This window comes from Pelobates fuscus, chromosome 6 (genome assembly GCF_036172605.1).
Source record: "Pelobates fuscus isolate aPelFus1 chromosome 6, aPelFus1.pri, whole genome shotgun sequence".
Lineage (NCBI taxonomy): Eukaryota > Metazoa > Chordata > Amphibia > Anura > Pelobatidae > Pelobates > Pelobates fuscus.
In genome coordinates, this window is record NC_086322.1 from 101933182 (window position 1) to 101951859 (window position 18678).

The following is an 18678-nucleotide window of genomic DNA, read 5'->3' on the forward strand; positions in this document are numbered from 1 at the left end:
GGATACAGGTGATAATTAGAATATTGTGCAAAAGTTCATTTATTTCCGTAATGCAACATAAAAGGGGAAACTAATATATAAGATAGAATTTTGCATTACATGCAAAGCAAGATAGTTCCAGCCGAGATTTGTCATAAGTGCGATGATTATGGCCTACAGCTCATGAAAACCCCAAATCCACAATCTCAGTAAATTAGAATATTACATGCAATCAATAAAACAAGGAGTGTACATAGAACAATATCGGACCTCTGAAAAGTATAAGCATGCATATGGACTCAGTACTTGGTTTAGGCCCCTTTTGCAGCAATTACTGCCTCAATGCAGCGTGGCATGGAAGCTACCAGCCTGTGGCACTGCTGAGGTGTTATGGAAGACCAGGATGCTCTTCAGCTCTTCTGCATTGTTTGGTCTCATGTCTCTCATCTTTCTCTTGGCAATGCCCCATAGATTCTCTATGGGGTTCAGGTCAGGCGAGTTTGCTGGCCAATCAAGCACAGTAATCCACGGTCATTGAACCAGGCTTTGGTGCTTTTGGCAGTGTGGGCAGGTGCCAAGTCCTGCTGGGAAATGAAGTCAGCATCCCCATAAAGCTAGTCTGCGGAATGAAGCATGAAGTGCTCCAAAATCTGCTGGCTGCGTTTACCCTGGACTTAATGAAGCGCAGCAGATGACATGGCTCCCCAAATCAACAGACTGTGGAAACTTCACACTGGACTTCAAGCATCTTGCAGTGTGTGCCTCTCCATTCTTCTTCCAGACTCTGGGTCCTTGGTTTCCAAATGAGATGCAAAAGTGGTTCTCATCAGAAAAGAGGACTTTGGGCCACTGAGCAACAGACCAGGTCTGTTTTTCTTTAGCGCAGGTAAGACGCTTCTGATGTTGTTTGTTTGTTCTGGACCTGCTTGACAAGAGGAATACGACATCTGAACCCATGTCCAGGATCCGTCTGTGCGTGGTGGCTCTTGATGCATTGACTACAGTCTCAGTCCACTCCTTGTGGAAGTCCCCAACACTTTTGAATTGCCCTTTCCTGACAATCCTCTCCAGTCTGCGGTCATCCCTGCTGCTTGTGCACCTTTTTCTTCCACACTTTTCCCTTCCACATAACTTTCTATTAATGTGCTTTGATACAGCACTTTGGGAACATCCAACTTCGTTCGCAATTACCTTTTGATGTTTTTCCAACTTATGGAGGGTGTCCATGATGGTTTTCTACACAACTGTCAGGTCAGCAGTTTTCCCCATGATTGTGATTCCTACTGAACCAGACTGAGAGACCATTTAAAGGCTCAGAAACCTTTTGCAGGTGTTATGGCTTACTTAGCTGATTAGAGTGGGACACTGTGAGCCTAGAATATTGCACCTCTTCACAATATTCTAATTTACTGAGATTGTGGATTTGGGGTTTTCATGAGCTGTATACCATAATCATCGCACCTATGACAAATCACGGCTTGAATTATCTTGCTTTGCATGTAATGCGTCTATCTCATATATTAGTTTCCCCTTTTACGTTGCATTACTGAAATAAATTAACTTTGCATGATATTCAAATTTTTTCGAGAGTCACCTGTATAGGGAGAGTAATGCACTCAGATGAGTTAGACTTTACTTTTTTCTCTAAACCACATGTGTCATATTCAAGGTTAGACTACTTTTTTGTTAAACCACATTTAATTCAGTATTGCTGCACAGCTTATATAAAAGAGGTTGTATGGTCAGATCACTCTCATGTTATTGTAGATATTAGAACAGGGTTGGTAATGGATTCTGTCCATCTTGGAGGCTGAATGAGTGACTGTTGAATAACGAATGTAGTTATGAATTCTTATCGACTATGATTAAGTATTTTTTTAATGAAAACTTTGATAGAAACATCCCCTTGACAACCGTCTGGTGTGCCTTTAAATGTGTTATTCGGGATATACTATTAAGAAAGGTGCAGAGAACAAGAAAAAACAGGATCTCCCCCTTAATTTGCTATATTTCGAATTCTTTAATTTAAATAAATCTTCACCTACAAAGGATTTGATGTTAAAAATAACAAAATTAGAAGAAAAGATTAATACTATATTATCTAAAGAGAACTATGCATTACAAAAATTTAATTTAAAAAATGGTACTACAAGGGCAATAGGGAGGATAAAATGCTGACAAATAGATTGAAAAATCGTAAATCGAAAAGGAGAATTGCAAAAAATAGAAGCGGATGGTTGCAGCTTTATTGAACTTAAAACCATAGGTGATGCATTTAACAACTTCTATGCACGGTTGTACAATCTCCCGTTCCGCCCCTTGGATGAAAACATCAATAAATATATAGCAGGAACAGATATTCACAGGTTAACAGTTAACAAGCACATTCTGCAAATATTAACACCTGTTTATTATTTTGTCTAATTGAACACTCTAAGTCCGGCACTCCCATGCTGGCCTTGTCACTTGATGCTGAGAAGTCATTTGACAGGGTCAGCTGGGGATTTATGGCTAAAACTCTGGAAATATTCAGAATTAATGGCCCAATAAGATAGGCCATTTTGGCCCTTTATTCTGATCCAACAGCTAAGATGGTGGGACCAGTTATCTCTGCCGAATGGTTTAGAATACAAAACGACACTAGACAGGACTGTCCATTAGCCCTTTTGCTGTACATCTTGAACCTGGAACCATTTGAAGCAAATGTAAGAGCAAACTATCAAATGAAGGGTGTCCTGTTAGAAGACTCTGAACAAAAGTTGAGTCTATATGCAGACGATATCATCTTTACGCTGACAGACCCAGTAGCCTCACTGGCAGCTAGGGGTCTAGAGATCGAAAGATACAGTGAAGTGTCCAACTATAAAGTAAATATAGGGCAATCCCAAATAATGCCCATTTACCGGACTCCTGTGGTTACAAAAACGCTTAACAATATTATCCTTTTTTATGGACCCCTGAGGGTTTTACCTACTTGGGGATTTACTTCTATCAAAACTTGGCTGAAATGTGTGCTAAAAATGTTGAAATACTATTCAAAGATACCAGTGAAAAACATCTGAAAGAATGGAAAAATATTGGCATTTCCTAGCTGGGAAGAGTATTATTAAATCATATATCCTTCCCAAGTGGTCTTATGTTTTTAGGATGTTGCCTCTGCCTCAAACAAGTATATAGACTTTTTATAAAATATATCTGGGGACTTAAGAGATCTAGAATTTCAGCTATACATTTAATACAGAAATCTAACAAAGGGGCCTTGGCTATCCCAAATGTAATTAGATATTATGAAGCAAATAAGGTGTTCCATTTGTGAAGGTGGCAGGCCCCGGATTCAGCTGATGAGCCATGGTATAAAGTACAGTCTAGTCTTTTAAAAGTGAAGGATCTTTCCACTCTAATTTGGTTTGATGAAAGAGCAAGTATTGAGTTCTTAGCCTCTACTGGGATTACCTATTTAAGAGATTTATATTAAAACTGGTTTAAGTATAGAAAGAGGTATACTATTCTAAATACAGTCCTATTACTACAATCTAATATAATATACCAGTTTAAACTTAAAGAACTGGGGCAGCATTAGTAGTTTGACAATTTCAGATCTTCTAGTTGATAATAAGATTAGACCCTTTACACAATTACAGCAGACCCACGATATACCTGTAAAAGAGATCTCCACCTATCTGAGATTAAAAAATGATATAATAAGTCATATTTTAATTGACTCAGACATCCTAAGTAGAAAAGGAAACACATTATTTGGGATGGATTTTAATTGTAAGACCATTACTTTCTGTTATGAAATTCTGAGACTAGACGATAAGGATCAAAAACCCAAGGCTTGGAAAAACTGGGATAGAGACTTTGGAGCCCCTGTACATACTGATCAATGGTATAAATCTATATTGGCAGTTAAACGAGATGTACACTGCTTGAATCTTATCGCATTTCATTATAAAATACTTCATCAGTGGTATTTGGTTCCTAAAATTATGAATAAAATAAATCCAGAGGTCCAACCATTATGCTGGAGGTGTAATCAAAGTATGGGTACCTCAAAGCATACATGGTGGTACTGCCATCCTTTAACTCCCCTATGGAGTAGGATTCTGGAAGAACTGGTTAAATTAATGGGCCACGACCTAGGGAATGACTTCCAAGTCGTTCTATTTTTATTTTATCTGACATACATCTTCAAAAAAGATACTTATTAATCCAATTTACTATGGCTGCCAAAGTCGCTATATCTAGGTTCGGGTTAAAACAAGAAATCCCCACATTGGAATACATATTAATTCAACTTAAATATCAGTATATTATGGAAAAAGGTATATAGTACAATAAAGAGTGGTATGAAAGTTTGTTTGATAGAGCTTAATCTAAAGTCTTAAACACCCTATATTAATTTTAATATTTTGTTGAACGCCCTAAATTGCTCATAACAACCGATTGAACAGTTTTTACCATTTATATATTAGTTATTAATCCTCCCTCATTCTTAAATCATACCCCTAGTTAGCCAGTGATCCGTTCTGCTCGTCTGTGTTGGTAGACCCTTTACACAATTACAGCAGACCCACGATATACCTGTAAAAGAGATCTCCACCTATCTGAGATTAAAAAATGATATAATAAGTCATATTTTAATTGACTCAGACATCCTAAGTAGAAAAGGAAACACATTATTTGGGATGGATTTTAATTGTAAGACCATTACTTTCTGTTATGAAATTCTGAGACTAGACGATAAGGATCAAAAACCCAAGGCTTGGAAAAACTGGGATAGAGACTTTGGAGCCCCTGTACATACTGATCAATGGTATAAATCTATATTGGCAGTTAAACGAGATGTACACTGCTTGAATCTTATCGCATTTCATTATAAAATACTTCATCAGTGGTATTTGGTTCCTAAAATTATGAATAAAATAAATCCAGAGGTCCAACCATTATGCTGGAGGTGTAATCAAAGTATGGGTACCTCAAAGCATACATGTTGGTACTGCCATCCTTTAACTCCCCTATGGAGTAGGATTCTGGAAGAACTGGTTAAATTAATGGGCCACGACCTAGGGAATGACTTCCAAGTCGTTCTATTTTTATTTTATCTGACATACATCTTCAAAAAAGATACTTATTAATCCAATTTACTATGGCTGCCAAAGTCGCTATATCTAGGTTCGGGTTAAAACAAGAAATCCCCACATTGGAATACATATTAATTCAACTTAAATATCAGTATATTATGGAAAAAGGTATATAGTACAATAAAGAGTGGTATGAAAGTTTGTTTGATAGAGCTTAATCTAAAGTCTTAAACACCCTATATTAATTTTAATATTTTGTTGAACGCCCTAAATTGCTCATAACAACCGATTGAACAGTTTTTACCATTTATATATTAGTTATTAATCCTCCCTCATTCTTAAATCATACCCCTAGTTAGCCAGTGATCCGTTCTGCTCGTCTGTGTTGGTCGATGTTTGTAATTTAAAGTTTGTAGTCTAATATGTGAATTGATTTTAAAATCTTCCATTCTATAACAAATGTCTATGTGTGTACTCTGTAATGTTTTTAATAATGAAAAATCAATACGCAATAAATAAAAAATACATAAATAAAAAAAAATTAAAAGCATAAAAAAATATACACGTGTGTGTGTGTATATGCATGTATATATGTGTGTATATATATATATACAACCTGATTTTCCAAGTCAACTTTTTATCATGAATTTTGCAATTCCTCTCTGTTGTTCATTTAGGAATAAACTAAAATAGAATATACTGCATCTGTATATGTGATTATGTTAGATTAAATATGTTCTCCTTTGATGCATTTCTCTGCATCAAAGGGAAACTATAGGTTTCTAAGATGCCCCCTACTTCCCGCCCCTCTCCCAGTCACTTACCTGAATCCAGTGCCAATGTCCCTCGGAGCTGGGTCAGGCACCGTCAACACTCCTCCCCCGTCGACGTCAGCCAGTGGGAGAGGCTTAATACGCATGCACGGCAACAGCCGCGCTCGCATTATAATTTCCCCATAGGAAATCATAATGGGGAAAATTCTGAGCATAAGGACATCCAGCGCCGGATAACGTACCAAAGGTCCGTTTCAAACCAGGAAACACTCTAGTGGTAGACAGGTGGTCTGGTAGACAAACACTAGAGGTGGAGTTAACCCTGGATAGTCATTACTGCATTTTCTCAGTAACTGCATGGGACATTGCACCCAGACCACTTAAATGAGCTGAAGTGTTCTGGATGCCTATATTTAAATATTAAATGTAAAGCAGTTATGATATTTCTGTATTTGTATTTCTAATAAATCTGATTTCTGTGATACGTGTAACTGTTACATATACAAATAATTTAATGAAGTAAATTATGCATCTCCTGTAACATATGGAAGTACGTGTTTGTCTATCAGGATATTTAGTGTGAAACGTCTTAATTGTTGCTCCCTCAAAGGTACCAGTCCCTATACAACTACAGTCCACGTAATGAAGATGAGTTGGAGCTAAGGGAAGGAGATATCATTGATGTCATGGAAAAATGTGATGATGGATGGTTTGTAGGTGAGTTTCAAAGTCGTTATACTGCTGATAATGCACTGGACTTATACACAATCCTGCTATCTGGAACTGTGCCCTGAATAGCCTAAATGTCTTTAATCACTCACAGTAAGGATTGCAGTGTGAATGGAAATTAAATGATTAATGGTAGAGCAATATAAACCTATATAACAGCTGCAGGATGTAAGATTGTAATTGTTGAGGTTAGCATTCATACTTACTGAAACAAAAGCACAATTGAAAAAAATAAAGGACCGTCATTGTCTGTCCTAGAGAAAGAGAGGGAGATTATATAATTGCAAATAGTATTTTGAAGGAGCTATAAATATAAACGTACAAAATAAAGCCCAGTGCTCAAACTTCCACTACTCCTGGTTGGCAGCAATGACTATAGTACACACCCAAGCTCCCACCACATACAATAAAAATGGCCATTAGGTGTAAGCCCACCTGCCACATAAAGGCAAAACTTCTTAGTTGAGTCCTCCACCAACAATTCACTGATTTCAGCTAAAAGGCAAAACATCTGAGACAGAGTGGGGCATCTTCTAAACCCCTACGTATTAACCCTAAACAGGGAACATGAGGGGTGGACAGCAGCACTGTAACATAACTGTGTAATACAAAAGCAAATACAAATATACAAAATTGATCAGTGTGTAGCGATGCTACACAGCAGGTTCAGGACGGGAGGGGGATGGGGAAGGGACACATTGTAGAGCTGGGTGGATTAGATAAATGAGGGTTTGGAAGGATGACACATGGAGGGGCCTGGGGTGGGAGGATCAGACACATGGAGAAGCTGGGGTGGGAGGATCAGACACCTGGAGGGTCTATAGGGTGAATTAGACACATGGGGTAGTGGAAGATGGGAATGAGACATATGGAGGGGATGGCAGGGAATAAGACGTGAAGGGGCTGGCGGGGGATGAGATACGTAGAGGGGCTAGGGGGCATGGGACACATGGCTGGACTAGGGGGATGAGAAACGTGGAGGGGCTAGGGGAGATGAGACATGTGGAATAGTGGGTGGTGTGGGAGAGCGACCGGCAGGGATGGAACACATAGAGGGGCTAAGAGGTGAATGACACATGTAGAGGTATGAGACACATGGGAGGGCCCCAGGGCAATTTTTCCACCGGGCCTTATGGTTTCTAGTTACACTTCTGGCATGGTGATTTGTTAGAGTAGCACTCCCCTAAGAGGTTTTGCCGTAACATGTCAGGTGAGTTTACACTTGAATGGCCAATGGAGTGACACTAAAAAAAACTCGAGTTACTTAAATTTGTATAGGGATTGAGGATAGTGTGCAAGTAACTAATTTTTTAGAGCTATAAAATATGTTTAGAACAATGTTGCCCAGACTATATAGTATATATTATGCTAGAAGTTCAGTGCTCTATAGCTACCTGCTTTTTGGAATGTGGAAAAATTTTATTATCTTTAGAACAAACATTTATTTTCCCTTAGAATAGAAAATTAATTGTAAAGATACACCTTGTGTTTTTTCTCTGCTTGTCATAGTTATAGGAGTGCTAATCTAGGGACTGGTTTTAATAGCCATGAGCTCTGTGCTCTTAATTGGGAAAACGTGTAACATGCAAATTTATGGAATACAATATTTAGGATAGTTCTTTTGTTAGCTGTACCACTTAATGATAACTTTAAAATATATATATATTTTTTTAATTTCAGGGACATCACGTCGAACTAAGTTTTTTGGGACATTCCCCGGAAACTATGTGAAGAGGCTTTGAATTATTTTTTGTTGTTGTTGTTCTTCCACCTGTCACTGCACATTGACGTCACTTTTGTAGGAAGCACAGTTCTGTTTTCTGAGTTGAGAGTCTAATATACACTTCACATGTAATATGCCAATATTTTGTAGCAGTATTCCATCCTGTCAAGACTATTTTAGACACGTATATTGCTACCTTCTCACACCTTGCTTCACGCTTTCTAAAAAAAAAAATTTGAGAGCTCACAATGTGATGCCCATGATGATGTCTTCGTGAGGTGCTGGCAATGATTAGCAAATTAGATATTTTATGTCAGACAATCTAGCTACTGTGGGTATTAGCAGACGAACACAGATTTAATTTGATTGTGCTGGCTACATGTTTATAGAAATGCACTCACACAGAAGGCAAAGATTTGCATTTGCAGCGGGTGTGTGTTTGACAACTTTAATCATAATCTCATGTTGAAATCGCTTATTTCACTTGTGCCCGATGAAAAAGTGATGCAAAATATAAGATGACTAACTGAAGATTGTTTAATATATCACACTAAACAGTGCTCCCCACTGTAAGCTTTTCTTTTGAAAGAAAGGGTATTCGTGATATAATGTTTATGAAAGCTTTGCCAGTGGATCACAATGACTCCCACATAATTACAGTGAACTAAATTAAAAAAATAAATCTATTTCTTAGGAATTGAGAAATAACATTGGCTTCAATTCAGAAATATTAACAAAAACTATAACACAGTATGTGCATTATTTGGTGATAGCAAGCACGTTAAAAACATGTTGTCCTATACACCAAAGAACTCAATTAGCATCTGGGTTGGCCATTTTCCCATTCATTTCTATTTTCATGTGAGATGTTGGTTTATATAGGATGCAAATACGGTCCTACAAACAACATAGAAGTGGATAAGAAAATGCTGAGGCATACAAAGTGCATCCCATTGAGGCTGCAAATACAGTGTACCTGTCATGAGTGAAGTCGTATCACGACAACATTAGTTTTAATGCTTCTTGAGGAAGGATTGTCAGTATCAACAAGTACTTCATATTTTTTGCAGGCCATTGTATGAAGGCAAAGGCTTATTTAACCATTTTAAACATATGTTTAATGTCATGAAACAGATTGTGTTCACTACAAATATATATTTATAATATTTTGAACATTGAGTTACACATTATCTAGTGATATAGCATCAAAAGGCAATCACAAGTATTAAAATTGACATATGCTTACATGTTTTGTGAATGAAGTTATTATTTAAACACAGGGTATTTTTTTCTGAATTTACAAATACAAGATATAGCAGTGCCATACACCAATGATAAGTAGCTTACTATTTGAAAAGTCAGATTTCAGTGAGTTCAATGTAGGTGTATTTTGCAAAGGAGTCACCCACTGAACTTAAACCACTCCAATAAACCCCGTTTAAACATTTTATAGCCCCTGGTCAACACTTTTCAAACAACCCTTATGGGTGAAAATCTAAATCTGGTTTCTAGTAGAATGTTCTGACATTAGAATACTGAAATATAATGACTATTATTCAAAAGAGAAGATTGTTACTGGGGTACTAAATTTACCCTTAGAATGACTGTACCGTTATGTAGTTTTATTATTTGTTTAGCTACTTGACAAGTAGCAACTGTATAGCAGGAGATTGTAGACAATGGACCTATTCAGCGGTATGTGATAACCTTGTGATATTGTCAGTTGTAATCACTGAATAATGAGTCCTACTGAATTTTACAGCATTACACAAAACCCGTATTCCGTTCATTGCTTTTCTTTTGGCACTTTAATATTTAGTGTTTACTGTGTTTCTCTTTTTACTAGGCTAACACTTTCTGCATAGTTTCTGTACATGTTTGCCTGGTTTGTTTTATTTGTTCTTGCACAGTGCCTCCCCTGTCCAACTGCTCAGAATCTGTAGTTAATCTTCTCTTTGGAGTATTTCAGACAGAGCCAGGCTATTGCGTGCTCTCAGCCACATTAAATATTCCAAATCTGTAAAAATAGCCTTTTCTCAAAGATTTTGTGAAACAATGAACTTGGATTTACCGATACTATCTAAATGTACATATTTATTTGTTACCAAGAGCTATTGAAGTACGTAACCATCTCTTTTGCAGTATACAGTATTTCACGTTGAAGAAAATAAAAAAGCTTTATATTTGGAAGGCTTTGAATTTTAAACTTGTTCTACCGCATGTTGCTTTGCTATAGAGATAACACCTATCTTTGATGCTGTTACAATGGAGGACTCCTCAGTCTAATGCCTGTATTATTTAAAAAAAAAAGGAAAAAATGCACTGTTTTTACGCTATGTACCAGATAACAAAAACGTTTTCATACCTGATTGACAGGTAGTAATCTTTAAGTTCTTACAAGCAAACAGTATTTGTTTACTTTTCCATTGCTTTGAGGGTTTTTTCTTTCTTCAATAGACTGCTAATAAATTTTGCCTGGAATAAACCATGGATCAATCTTTCTTTAGTGTGAACAAAAAAAACATCACCTCAGTGTTCATGGTATAGACCAGGGTTTCATAAATATTTTTGCAACAGATTCAAATTACATACATGGTATACAATGACAACCCATATTTCTGTTTTAAAATTACCTCAGTGACCACGTTCATACAATGCAATATAAAATATTAATTCTGCAAATTATGTAATCAGACTTTCTGTAATGTTAGAGAAGTCTCCATCGAACGGATTACTGAAGAAGCTCTGATTTCCAATGTGGGCATTTTCATGGGACTTTATCAATATGAACCCATTGGGAGCCCACTGAAACAGCATGGCTGCCCAATTGTGAGTTCTGACCAAGGATTAAGAACGAAGGATATAGGGAAGATATACAGTTCAAATTAAACAGCAGTATATTTGAGTGTACCAGTTGCTATAAAGACAGACTTCCGAGTGGCAATAAATGATATGCTATGGGGTTTGTAGAGTTTGTTTTAGTTAATTTGTGACTTTTGAAGGAGTACTGTAACGGAGCTCCCTGTACCCCGACTGGGTACCTCCGCCAAAGGACCGCTTCTAGCTGAAACAGGGGACAAACCTCAGCACTCTTACGCTCAGTCGCCGTGACTTGACTGGGGCCCTGGAACCGAATGGGGAACTCACACTAGCAACCCCCAGGCACTGGATGACACTCCGTTCTGGGATCTCTAGTACTTACAAGGACTTTCCCTGTTAAATCCTCCACACTGGAACAGTGATTAAAGAATAGCCCTTTCCCCTCCCAGTAACCAGACGACACATAGTTCTGGGAGTACAAGCTGGAATACAATTATTGGCAGCCAAAACTGGCCTTTTATGCAGGTCCCCATGCAGGGGGACTACAGTAAAAACATATACACTATTACATTGGCTCTCAGGTCCAGGACACTCCCATACAAAAGATAATCCCTCCCCTGTGCCTGTAAGATAATTGAGTCTAGCACTGTATGAAACTGAATTATCTCCAAGCACAAAAAACACACATTTCCCAAACACCCCAAAAGTACCCTAAAAATACATAAAAACCCGCAAAAAAAGTTACATCCCTTGATAGCCCCAATCTGGGTGACCAACATATCCATAAATCACCCAGATTGGTTCAGGAATTTGACAAACCGCATGCATGGACCCCTAGCCAAAAATAGTCCCATGGAATCGCGGCTAAGTGCCGCTGGAGACTGACGAGGAACCGCAAAGTCTTCATGGCGAAAATAGTTCCACGGCTTTCACAGCTAAGTCCCCCTGAAGTCTATTCGCAGTTTTGGTCCATGCGAATGGCTGCAAGGGAGCTAGCGTTCGGTTCTATGCACACGAATGTAAAGTGCCGAGCCAGGCGAAATAAAATATGGGTCTTTACAGTCGCTGGCCTGGCCCATAGTCTGTGGGTAGGAGGCTGGCAAGCAGGCTCCTCCAGGAGTGCGTGGCAAACTCATGAGGACAGGGGAGTTTGTCACAAGTACTATTAAAAAAACAAAGGCAATCTGAATGGAGTAAAAACAAACCTGTTTTAGTGAAGATGCATGCTGTATTACACTGACTGCTGTTTTGCAGTGTATTTGGTAAGTGTACACTGATTGTATCATTGTGTACCCTAGTCTGTAACACGCACTAACTGCCAAGTCTGCTTGCTGCTTAGAGGTCTGTCTTTTGAGACAAAACTTGTTAAGTGTACTGCACAAAGCAGGAGATAAAACTGCACATCTATTATAAGTAACAGTTTTTATATGATGCCAAAATATTATGCCCAGGGTCACATATTGGTCTGACGAGGATTTAAACCTGGGATTCCAATAAAGTGCATTCTCATTCATTAAATGTAATTTCCCTAATGAAGTAATTCACAAATGGAGGATACCACACTCACACATGGGAATTCAGGGGCTTATCAGTGCCAGGGTTGGCAAAACCTAGTTTAGTAGATAAAATAAGTCGGGTCCAAGCAGTGGCGGATCCAGAGCCTGATCTCGGGAGGGGCACTTGTAGATTATTTAAAAAAAATAATCCTAGCACAATAACCACTACAGCTCAGTGTAGTAGTTATGGTGCCAGGATCCCACCCCAGAGTAAGTAGTCATACCGTTTAAGAACAGTTTGACAACTTACCTGGGGTCTGCTGGGATATAGGGCATAGGAGAAGTGGTGTGTGTTAGGGGTGAAAGGTGCAGTGTGTGTGTGAGCGGTGAAGTGAGTGTGAGTGCGTAAGGGGGCACTGTATGTGTATGGGGGGGCACTGTATGTATGTGTGGGGCAGTGTGTGCATGGGGGGCACTGTGTGTATGGGGGGGTCGTGTGTGTGTGTGTTTGGGGCAATGTGTGTATGGGGGGGCAGCAGTGTGTGTAGGGCACTGTGTGTGCAGTGTGTGCGGGGCAGTGTTTGTGGGGCAGTGTGTATGGGGACAGTGTTTGTGGGACAGTGTTTGTGGGGCAGTGTGTGTATGGGGGCAGTGTGTGTATGTGGGGGCAGTGTGTGTATGGGGTCAGTGTGTGTAGTGTTTGTATGTGGGGCAGTGTTTGTGGGGCAGTGTGTGTATGGGGTCAGTGTGTGTATGGGGACAGTGTGTATATGGGGACAGTGTGTGTATGGGGACAGTGTGTTTATGTATGGGGCAGTGTGTGTGTGAGGTCAGTGTGTGTATGGGGTCAGTGTGTTTATGGGGGCAGTGTTTGTGTGTATGGGGGCAGTGTTTGTGTGTATGGGGTCAGTGTGTGTGTGGGGTCAGTGTGTATATGGGGACAGTGTGTATATGGGGGCAGTGTTTGTGTTTATGGGGGAAGTGTTTGTGTGTATGGGGGCAGTGTGTGTGTGTATGGGGGCAGTGTGTGTATGTATGGGGTCAGTGTGTGTGTGGGGTCAGTGTGTGTGTGGGGTCAGTGTGTGTATGGGGTCAGTGTGTGTGTGGGGTCAGTGTGTGTGTGGGGTCAGTGTGTGTGTGGGGTCAGTGTGTGTGGGGTCAGTGTGTGTGGGGTCAGTGTGTGTAGTGTGTGTATGGGGTCAGTGTGTGTATGGGGTCAGTGTGTGTATGGGGTCAGTGTGTGTAGTGTGTGTATGGGGTCAGTGTGTGTATGGGGTCAGTGTGTGTAGTGTGTGTATGGGGTCAGTGTGTGTATGGGGACAGTGTGTGTATGGGGACAGTGTGTGTATGGGGGCAGTGTGTGTATGTATGATGGCAGTGTGTGTGGGGGGGCAGTGTGTGTGTGGGGGCAGTGTGTGTAGTGTGTGTATGGGGTCAGTGTGTGTATGGGGTCAGTGTGTGTATGGGGTCAGTGTGTGTATGGGGTCAGTGTGTGTAGTGTGTGTATGGGGTCAGTGTGTGTATGGGGTCAGTGTGTGTAGTGTGTGTATGGGGTCAGTGTGTGTAGTGTGTGTATGGGGTCAGTGTGTGTAGTGTGTGTATGGGGTCAGTGTGTGTAGTGTGTGTATGGGGTCAGTGTGTGTATGGGGTCAGTGTGTGTATGGGGTCAGTGTGTGTAGTGTGTGTATGGGGTCAGTGTGTGTATGGGGTCAGTGTGTGTAGTGTGTGTATGGGGTCAGTGTGTATATGGGGGCAGTGTATGTTGGGCAGTGTGTATGGGGGGGAGGGGAGGAAGGAAGGGAGGCTTTTTAATTTAAAAAAATGTATTTAATAAAATATATTTATGTCCCCCCTCCCTTCTTACCTTTATTGAGGAGGAGGGGGGACATTTCTGGATCCCTGGTGGTCCCAGTGGGGAATCCCTGGTGGTCCAGTGGTTCCAGTGAACTCTAGCCCGCGCTCCAGGGCTAGAGTTCACTCTCGTGAGATTTGGAGCGTTGCCGTGGTAACCGCGGCAACTCTCCAAATCTCGCGAGAGGAGGACCCGGAGGAGCTGCTGGTAACAGCTCCCGGGTCCTCTCTCCCTCCGCTTTCGGTCGGCTGTCAGTAATGTGCCTGCGGACCGGGGAGGGAGATCACTGATCTCCCTCCCCGGTCCGCAGGCACATTGCAGGGCTTGCGCTTGGGCAATGCCAGCCCTGCATTAGCCGGCAGGGGAGAATCTCGGGGGGGGCAATTGCCCCGTTGCCCCCCCCCCCCCTGGATCCGCCAATGGGTCCAAGCACTCAGGATTGCTGCAGGAAAGCAGGTTTATTGGAACAAAAAGTGCAAAGTTTCTCTGAAAAGGCAGTGTTTACATGAAAATACTTGCAGAGACAGAATATAGACACCAGAACAACTACATTTGACTTTCTGAAAAAAATTGACTTCATGAGCAGGCACACTATCTAAACATGCATACGAATTCGATATATGGTGTCCAATGTACGGATTACCTAATCAGTGCAGAATTTGCTACATACAATCCTTTTCTGCCTACATAGGCTTTGTCTTAATATGCTTTATTGTGCTGTGTAATCAATAAACTTTAAATATATATATATTTTTAAAGAGGTACTGCACTCATTAAGATAAAGAGGGCTGGGGGCATTGTGTCTTTTTAAAGTGCAACAATTTGAGAGGTGAACAATATGTATATTTTGATTGATATTCAAAGTTTTATTGTTTCAAAGGTCATTAACAACAAAATGTATGAGGCGACGTATACATAGGAAAACATACATACATATAGTAGCATGTTCTGTGAGATTGTTAACAATAGATTCAATATGTTCACATTCTATATACGTGAAGTATATCAGTGACTATGCACCACGAAAGTAGCATGAGTAAGCATTGAAAAGTAAATATCCTTGGAGAGTTGATTTGAGCGCAGGCTGCAAGACAGTTTGAAGATCTTAGTCCACTGTTCGTGTGTTAACAGAGCGTCCCAAGTCCCGTTCCCAGTATCTTGTGTAGTAAGGCAGCTGTTCTTCCATTTATGGGGAAGTTAGTAATTGATACATCAGGATATTGCATGCATCGGGGTGTGAGATTGAATACAAATAGTTTTATAAGAGGTTAATTGTCTATTTACTGAGGTAAGGTCGGGAACAGATTAAAGATTAATGATGTGTGAATCTGACCGTGAGCCACAGAGTACCCATTGGAACGAGATGGCTTCCACCTCAATCCATAGTTTGTCAGGTGGTGGGTGCAACCATCCGATAATCCTTTGCAAGTGAATTGCTTTGTGGTACTCCAACAGATCCAGGAGGCTCAGACCCCCTAAATGTTACGATGGCAAATTTAACTCTTGACTGCCGACGATACCATATAGTCTCGAGAATGACCATCAGACCTGCATGAAAAACATCTGTGGGACATGGAATTTGGCAAGGTCTGTGAGAGGTAAAGAAAGTATGGTCATATGTTTGTTTTCAAATCTTTAACACTGTCCAGCCATGTGATGTGAGGAAACCGCCACGCTGGGAGGTCCATTTGTACGCAAGCCAGATGACATTTAAGCAAAAGATACTAGAGAGCTCCACTGATATCCAGATTCCGAGGTATTTTAGACCTTCTTTGCACCATTGGAAGGGGAATATAGCTTTGAGTAAGACAGCAAGGGCCTATCCACAGCCAATCCCCAGGCTTACTGACTTTGTGAAATTGACCTTAAGGTTCAAGAACAAGCCATATTGATCTGAGCAGTGAGAAGAGGAGGCCATCCACGTGGATATTTTGCATTCCCCAGGTTACCCTAATTCCCGCGATCGATTCATTCTTGCGGATAGCATTTAAGAAGGGCTCCAGACTGAGGACAAATAAGAGAGGCGACATAGGCAACCCTTTGCATCCCATTTCAGATCTGAAAAGGGTCCTGAAGTACGCTATTGACATATACCTGTTGTCAGGATCGGGACAGGGATCCAACACGCAGAGTACAAAGAGAGGAAAGATACGTATACCGGGCCTTAGAATGGCCGGACTAACGTACCGAGAGTAATAGAGAATAGTCAGAGACAAGCCGAGGTCGAGGGAACGAGAAGACAGATAAGCGAGAGACAAGCCGGGTCAAGGGATAACAGAGAAGCAGGGTAGTACAACGAGCCGAGTCAAAACCAATAGAGCAAACAAGAATACCAGAGCGCTGAGTGACTAGACAAGCTAGAACCACGACAGGGCAATGAGCTGAAGTGAGAAGTAAGCTTAAATACCCTGGCTCTAGATGGTAATCACGCCTCTGACAAGTACCGATTGGATATCGGAGACTTGAGTGACAGGTCGCTCGTGATAGCGTCATGACGTCACGTATTGAGCGTCCTGCTAGAAAAGGACGTGGATTCCTCGCGGCCGGTGTTTAAGTGACTGGATGAACCGCGAGGAACGGAGGAAACAGCTCGCCTGGACGGATAAACCACCAAGTCTCTACCTCCCTTAGAGGTAGAGGCCTCAGGTACCCTGACAGTACCCCCCCTCTCAGATACGCCCACCGGGCGGAATGAACCGGGGCGAGATGGGAAGCGGAGGTGAAATGCTCTGCGAAGGCGAGAAGCATGAACGTCCTCCTGAGGTACCCAACTCCTCTCCTCAGGACCATATCCCCTCCAGTTGACCAGATATTGCAATTTTCCCCTTGAAATTCTGGAGTCAATGATGGAGCTGACCTCGTACTCCTCCCGACCCTCCACCTGAACAGGACGAGGTGAGGAGGCCTTAGAGGAGAATTTGTTGCAAATAAGAGGTTTCAACAAGGAGACATGAAAGGAGTTAGGAATGCGTAAGGCAGGTGGCAGAGCAAGGCGATACGCAACCGGGTTGATACGAGTGAGAACCCTGTAAGGGCCTATGAAACGAGGAGCAAATTTCATAGATGGAACTTTTAGGCGAATATTCTTGGTACTCAACCATACCCTATCCCCAGGAACAAAAACAGGAGCCGCTCTTCTATGCTTGTCAGCGTGTTTCTTGAACAGCGAGGAACTATGTAATAGAATTTGCCGAGTCTGATCCCATAATTTCTTCAGGTTGGCGACATGATCATCAACCGACGGTATCCCCTGAGAAGAGGAAACCGAAGGAAAAATCGAAGGATGAAAGCCATAGTTCATGAAGAACGGGCTAGAGCGAGTTGAATCGCAAACAAGGTTATTGTGTGCGAACTCCGCCCAAGGAATCAGACCGACCCAATCGTCCTGGTGTTCGGAAACAAAGCAACGTAGATACTGTTCGATCTTTTGATTAGTACGTTCAGCAGCTCCGTTAGACTGAGGGTGATAGGCAGAGGAGAAGTTCAATTTGATGCCCATTTGAGAACAAAAGGATCTCCAGAAACGTGAGACAAATTGAGAACCTCTATCAGAAACAATCTCTGAAGGAATCCCATGTAGGCGAAAAACCTCTCTCGCAAAAATCTCCGCCAATTCAGGAGAAGTCGGAAGTTTAGGTAATGGCACGAAATGGGCCATCTTAGTAAATCTATCCACCACCGTGAGAATAACAGTCTGTCTCTTGGAAGCAGGCAAATCAACGATAAAGTCTATGGACAAACAGGACCAAGGTTTCTCAGGAATGTCCAAGGGGTGTAACAGACCACATGGAGATGCATGAAGTAGTTTAGTCTTAGCACAAGTCTCACAAGCTGCGATGAACTCCTCAATATCTTTTCGAAGTGAAGGCCACCAGAAATCCTTGGATATCAGAGAGTATGTCTTGCGAATACCAGGATGACCAGCTATTTTACTTTCGTGAAAGCATTGTAAGAGCTCCAGTTGAAGTTCAGGAGGAACAAAGTTTCTTCCCTCAGGAGTGTTTCCAGGAGCTAGATGTTGTGACTTCAAGATCTGGTCAAGTAGCGGAGAATGAATTTTGAGACTGGTATTAGCAATAATATTGCATTTGGGTACAATGGAGGACAACAGTGGTTCAACTGAGGCAGAGGGCTCATATTGGCGAGATAGCGCATCGGCTTTAGAATTCTTTGACCCAGGTCTGTAAGTCAGAACGTAATTGAAATGGGTAAGAAACAACGA

At 41.1% G+C, this 18678-nt stretch overlaps 1 protein-coding gene across 19 annotated transcripts in view; it reads left to right on the top strand.

Moving 5' to 3' along the window:
* Window positions 1-10773, top strand: part of SORBS2 (sorbin and SH3 domain containing 2) — a 293640-nt gene extending 282867 nt beyond the window's left edge. For all 19 annotated transcript variants that reach the window (XM_063458106.1, XM_063458108.1, XM_063458107.1 and 16 more), the window contains 2 exons: window positions 6447-6553; window positions 8246-10773. In XM_063458106.1, the coding sequence (XP_063314176.1) occupies window positions 6447-6553; window positions 8246-8307 (169 nt within the window). In that variant the 3' untranslated portion in view covers window positions 8308-10773. The remainder of the gene's footprint in view (window positions 1-6446; window positions 6554-8245) is intronic.
* The last annotated feature ends 7905 nt before the right edge of the window (window positions 10774-18678 follow it).